Source organism: Lactuca saligna, chromosome 8 (assembly GCF_052625555.1).
Source record: "Lactuca saligna cultivar CGN05327 chromosome 8, ASM5262555v1, whole genome shotgun sequence".
NCBI classification, from domain to species: Eukaryota; Viridiplantae; Streptophyta; class Magnoliopsida; order Asterales; family Asteraceae; genus Lactuca; species Lactuca saligna.
In genome coordinates this window covers 60,563,874-60,570,790 of record NC_136424.1, presented here as the reverse complement: position 1 = coordinate 60,570,790, position 6,917 = coordinate 60,563,874, and the positions used below count along the sequence as shown (strand labels likewise).

General features: G+C 34.3%; 1 protein-coding gene across 1 annotated transcript; it reads right to left on the bottom strand.

Moving 5' to 3' along the window:
- Nucleotides 1-499: 499 nt before the first annotated feature.
- LOC145008072 (disease resistance protein Roq1-like) lies at nt 500-5,909 on the bottom strand. The gene is made up of 6 exons (XM_078966701.1): nt 5,751-5,909; nt 4,399-4,993; nt 2,823-3,924; nt 2,517-2,732; nt 1,535-2,290; nt 500-1,444 (listed from the first exon to the last, which is right to left on the bottom strand). The coding sequence occupies exons 2-6, from the start codon at nt 4,899-4,901 to the stop codon at nt 830-832; spliced, it is 3,192 nt and encodes a 1,063-aa protein (XP_078822827.1). The 5' UTR covers nt 4,902-4,993; nt 5,751-5,909; the 3' UTR covers nt 500-829.
- Between the last annotated feature and the right edge of the window lie 1,008 nt (nt 5,910-6,917).

Sequence of the window (6,917 nt, the reverse complement as noted above, 5' to 3'; positions counted from 1 at the left end):
CCTTAAGAAAGGCTTTCATTCTTACTAGTTTTTTATGAAAATTTCATGGTTTTTCATGCTCTCTTCTAATCTTCTCTTTCAGTTAGAGGGTTAAGTAATTGTTAGAGAAAAGTTGATACTTTATACTCTCCTTTAATAAAAATATTTGTTTTGTTCTTAAAGGAATAAGGGGTTCTTATTATTACAAGGAGTGACATTCATATCAAGTTGGTAATTATTAGTGGATATCTCTTGAGGAACTTTACTTTGTTTTTTCCATCTTCTACAACTTCAACGTCACAAGAGGAATCAAAAACTTCAAATAGTTTAATTCTGTCTTCATATTGCTATTTTTTAGCTTTAATGTTCATGTTCATGATCCTTGGTGGATTAAAATGATTTTAAGTTTATTCAACATTTTAAAACTTCCATTGCCGTTTTTATTGTTCTTAGAAACTGATTTTTGAATAAAACCCAAAAATACATGATGTGACTTACAAGTTATTGTTAGGTATGCTACAAGTCGCACGTGGTCATGATATAGAAGTGGTTCTTTCCTGTATACATTTAAAGTTTACTCATTTCTATTAATTTTCAATATAATATACAAGACTTTCCATCTCAATTCTCAGAAATATATTATGGTACCGGAGCCTAGATTCAAATCTTTCAAATCAAAATTTCTTTGAATCAGACTCTAGCACCTGCTATTATGAATTACACCATCAGGTTCAGATCTTGTTTGATCCTATGCCATCATCTTCATGAAATTCCTTCTCCTGCCTTTTCAATTTTGTTTCTCGATGTATGTTGCACTGTAATCACAATTACAAGTTTACATCGAGTCTTATTAGATGTTTTTCCAACGCCCCCATGAAATCTTGATAGAAGATCCTAAATCTTGTTGGATCTCAAATGTCTGTCCATTATTCCAAAATTCAGAGCAATTTGTTGCGACTTGTGTTATTTGCAGCAGATCATCTTTACTTCTCCTAGGAACGAGCTCAGCTGTAAACGAAGTCCAATACATCTTGTGTATGTGAAATGAAATGATATTGTATGATGAATTCAACGACGTGATCCGCCTCAAAGAACTAAAGGGAACATATCCCACATATGTCTTTACTTTTCCATCATATTCAGGCTCCGGTTGTTTATCAAACCTCCAATTCTTAAAAACATACTCTCGGTTATCTGGCTCCTGCTTGATGATTATATCAATATCCAGAATCCCGGAGTTGGCAACAACACGTATTAACAACCCACAAAACTCATTGTACCAATCATTTGGAAGATGCAGTGTAAACTTATCACTATGAGATTTAATGGAAGCTCCGGATGGCTTCCTGTATTCAGTTGGAAAACGCCATGTGAATGTCTTCCCCATAAAGCACCTTCCTACAAACCCCTTTGGAATTTGGTGTGCAAGAGCGAAATCAACGAAGTGATGTTCAATATCAATTGCCTGCCATATTATATCAAATGGAATTATGAACTAATGGTTGGGTTTTATATGTAATAAAGATTGAGATTGAAAAGGTGCATAGAGCCAAACCTGAAGCATGGAGTGTAGTAATATCTCACCATCAAGTGGATTTACGTTGTACCCACCCGCATGTGAAACTTTCCACAACCATTTGCAGTTTGAAATATCTCCAAAGCTTCTAAGTGAGTAACAATAATCCATTGTAAGAATAGATATACTTGGTGGGAGCTCTGACACTTCTACAAGTTCTTGGCACCATGACAGGTTTAACCATTTGAGCCTAGGAAGTCCGAAGAGACCAAAATTTAATCGTGAAAATTTATTTCCATCTAGATTCAATACTTGCAAGTTGGCTAACTCCCATACATCAGAGCCTATGTCTTCATCTCCCAAACCACAGTTGCTGAGTTCCAACTTTGTTAAGAATCCAAGTTCTTGCATGTTGAGGATAAACTGTAACCCTATCTTGTTTTGGCATAAAGAAAGCCCCTGAAAACAACATTCTAGTCCAGGAAGATTGCTGCGACCTAAATTGTCCATATTCTGTTGTTGGATCTCCGAGGGCTTAAAAAGCTGGGGGCAATGATGGAAAGAAAGGGTCTCGAGTTTCTTTAGTCGGGTAACAGGTGGAAACATCTTAAGACTGGTACAAGCTTCTACTGATAAGAGAACAAGTCTTTCCAAGCGTCCAATTGATGGATGAATCTTTTCTAAATACATGCATTGATACAGCTTCAATCTTTCAAGATTTGGAAGTCCATCAAAATCCGGTGTCATGATTATATTAGAACTCCAAAGTTCCATTATCTTCAAATTTGGCAGCAACTGTTGCATACAGGTGCAAAAAACAAGTCAAAAATATATCAAGATGAAAAGATCATGAGGAAAATGGCACACATGCAGACATACACATTGTAAACAAGAGACATTTACAGAATAAAGTCCCATGCTTTCAATACTACAGATACTTCAAAATTTAATCTGGATTAATCACGTCTATATTTCATAATCGAATTTGTTTCCATCCGTTAGATAAACAAAAAAAAGTTACCTTACAACCCTCCCAAAGTTGTTTTTGCAAGACTCTGGACAAATGAAGATAGCGAAGCTCTCTAGGTGGAAAGTTATTAAGCAATGGATTTTCATGGTTGACATCCCATTTAATATAGCGAAGGTTCTTCATGTTTGCAGCAATCAGAGGAAGATCTTGTTCTTTCTTTGGCAACCAATTGAGTCCAATTTGCAGTGCTTTAATATTTTTAAGTTCCTGTGATATAAGAGTAAAATGGTGTCAGAAGTTTGCATTAAGAGTACTTCTTTAAACGTATAAATCATGAAAAGGTAGACTTATCATTACCATCGTTGCATCCATAGCACTTATTTTTAGAACATCTTCCTCCTTCCAAATTCTACTATGTTTTTCAGGATTGTTAGGGTGCTCCCCTCTAACAATGTGGTGTCCCATTTCTTGCACCAGATCATGCATATCAAACCTTCCATTAGAAATAGTTATGAGAGCCTTTTGTATCAACACCTTCACTCCTATAATAGGATATAAACCACAAGCATCAAGTATCTCCATTACCCGGTCTTTCCTCTCCCTCCTAAAGAAACAAGCAATATCAAGGAACAAATCTTTCTCAACCTCTGTAAGTCCATCAAAGCTGATTTTTAGCTTTCCCACAATATCATCATTTGGGATCTCTTTCAATCTGGCTAAAGCACTCATCCACTCACCCGTATCTTTGTCACACAGAAAAGGACCAAGAACTGCAAGTGCTAATGGAAGCCCACCAGCATAAGAAACCACATCTTTTGAAAGCCTCTCATAATCTTCCTTAGGACTGTAATCTTGCAGTGAAAGCTTGTGGAAGAGCTTCATAGCCTCATCATTGTTTAACAATATAATATTGTGTATCACATCTACTTTGTGAGCAGTTAATAAATGTTCATCTCTAGTTGTGATTATTATTCGGCTTCCTTCACCAAACCAATCATGTGATCCAGCTAACGCTTTTAGTTGGTCAAGCTGATTGACATCATCTAGCACAATCAAGACCATTTTATGGCACAGCCTATCCTTTATCATTTGTCTTCCTTCCTCAACTCTCCCTATTCCCTGCACTTCTTTTTGTTTCAAAACACCACAAAGAATTTTTTCTTGCAATTTTTCCAAACCATATCTGCCTGATTCCTCTCGAATATTTTCAACAAAGCAACAACCATCAAACTGCCTACAGATTTCATCATATATGGAAGATGCAAGAGTAGTCTTACCACCACCCCCAACTCCCCATATTCCAATCATGCGCACATCTCCCGACCCAGTTTGTAACTCTAATTTCAAACGTTGAATGCGAGCTGCTATTCCGATCAGATTCTCATTTGCACTTGAAGTTACTGGCTGCAAGCTCTGAGAAATTGTTTCAACAATTTCTTTGATGACCTTTGATTCATGCCTACATATTGGATATATATAAGTATAATTAACACATGCTCACATTGCCAAGTAGTAATCTGTTTCAGGCTATAGAAAACACAAGAGATCCTAATCGTCCTTTATATTTCAGATTCAAATTAGGACATGTAAAGTTAATACCACAAGTAGTTTGTAACAAAAAAATTTCGACACATCACATAGTTTAAAATAGCAAAAACCAAAGCAAGAAGGATTAGTTTTTGTAGCTTGAAGTGAGGCGTTAGGTGCAGAATTAGAACTTGAGCTTATCCGAAATCCTAGGACTGATATATTTTTTGACTTACCAAACTGATCAATTGAGCTACTCAAAGCCTCTGTTCATCAAGGTCATCGACATCATCAAGAGTAATTAAAACAATTGTATAAAAAGATTATAATTTACGAGTAAAATGTGTTGTACAGAGTAAAGACATATGTTAAGGATAGAAAATGTGTAACTGAAGAAGAAAATTACCCGTTGGCAATGTGCTTTGGTTCCCATCCAGAAATGTTACTTGCATCCACAAGTGCTTTTCTCCAAGATTCAACTTTCCTCTTGTTCTCCAACTCATGTTTGGCCAATGCTTCTCCGTATTTTTGTTTTTGTTTTCGCACTTCGGAAGGATCCACGCCATAAAATATGGGCATAACGATGTGGCCTTTTGTATCCTTGCATTTCATAATACATGCAAGCTCATCTAAGCACCATGATGAATCTGCATAGTTTTCAGAGAATATGATGACAGCAATTTGAGATTCTTCTATAGCTTTCATAAGGGATGGACCAATCAATTCGCCTCGATGAAGCGTTTCGTCGTCCTTGTAAGTGTAGATCCCTTGTTGTTCAAGAGCTGTGTAGAGATGATCCACAAAAGTCTTGCGAGTGTCTTCTCCTCTAAAGCTAAGAAAGACATTGTATTTCAATGATTGAGAAGAAAAAGCTGGAGCAGGAGGAGATGATGATGATGATGATGCCATGGTTGTGTTGATTAGTTGAGATGGAATGTATGTGGTTTAAGCAGCCCAATGAAAGGAGCTTTATATAGAGAGATGTGACTTTCCCATAAAACCTGTTATCATGTAGAAAAACCTTGTCAGAACCCGAATCCAAGTGTTTCTTAATGAAAAAACACGAAACATCCCATCAGGACATGTCTATTTAAAGGAAAGTTACTAAAAGTATGGATTCCCTATAAATGGTCCCACACTCCTACTTTCATATTTAAAATCATGATCTTCCAATAATTTTACACATCATTGCTACCACTTTTTCATTCTTTTAGTACAGCAAGGGATATGTTCATATTTATAATTTGATGTCACTACACTACAACTTTCAAAAGCATACCATGTACTAAAATTCACACTCATAATCTATCATAAGGTCTTCACAATGATTTTACCGCTAACACCCATAACTTGAATCTGATTTAAAAACTTTAGTATCAAATAATGAAACACGAATTCAAATTTGCTCAGAAAACACAACAGCGCACAACGGACCAATCCGCCTGTCATATTTTATTTTTGTATCGACAACTCATACACATATCATTAGGCTCATTTACTTCCAAATTCCATTCGTTTATAACATACTAACTTCACGAATTGCTTAATTTGATCATCTAACTACACTAATTCAAAAACGTCGCAACTTTGGACTAAATTAGGTCATAATACGATTTCTCACATTCCAAATTGACAATTTTTTCACTGTTTGATTAAATTTACTTAATAAATTATATAAAAACTTCATTAACAGCTAAACGCTTCCATTTCTTTCTTGATAATTTGTGATTCATCAAGTTATCAGTTTAGGGAACGTACCCCAAATTCCCAGCAGCACCAAACTTTTAGCAGACGCCCTCTCTAAGCTCTCCAGTTTGCAAGCTTATACTTCAATTTCGGAAAACTCCTTCCTTAATTTCTCTTTCGACCAAGGATCAATTTCAGTAGGTCGGTATGTTTCCTCTATCATTGACTACCCTCTCTCTAGAAAGGATATGAAAAAGTAATTACTAATTTTAAATAAGAGAACATTACAATTTTGGTCGCTGAATAATTTTTAAAAAAATTTCAGTCATAAAATAAAGAGTAAATTAAACAAATGGTCCATATAGTTTGACGTAATTTATGAGTTTAGTTCTTAACTTTATTTTTTTAACTCAAACCATCCTTATAATTTGATTTTGTTACTTTGTTGGTCCCTAGCCAACTTAAAATAACTGATATACCCTTATCTAATGATGAGCATTGGAACCGGATACCCGATTTTGGAACCGGAACCACCTCTAAAAAGCTTTTCATGGCTCCGCCATGACGCGTCATGGCTCCAATGCTTGTATGTGCCGTCAAGTTTTACCAAAACGTCGCCTTGACTCGTATATGTGTATAAAAATAAATAATAGTTGATAATACATATAAAAATTTGAATTAAATACAAAATTTCCGCCTTAAGTCACGCCTTACAAACGATGTGACTCGCCAACACTCGGAAAATCTTGAGTCTTGACATTGTCGCCAAGTCATACCTTACGTTATTTAGAACCTTAATATATATATATATATATATATATATATATATATATATATATATATATATATATATATATATATATATATATATATATATATATATATATAGGTTTAGGTTCTATGGAAAACAAAAAACCCTAAAAATCATAAAAATGCATAAAAAAATACTTAGAGATCACAAGACTTTTTTTTTGAATTTTTTTTATAAAAAATCGCAGCTTTTTATAAAAATTCGCTGAAAAAAAAATAAAAAATAATTTCTTTTTTTTTTTATAAAAAAAAAAGTTTTTTTTTTTCAATTTTTTTTTCAGCGATTTTCTTTAAAAAGCTGCGATTTTTTCTTAAAAAATGTCAAAAAAAAGTTTTGTGATCTCTAGGTATTTTTTTTATGCATTTTTATGATTTTTAGGGTTTTTTTGTTTTCTAAATAACCTTTCCTTATATATATATATATATATA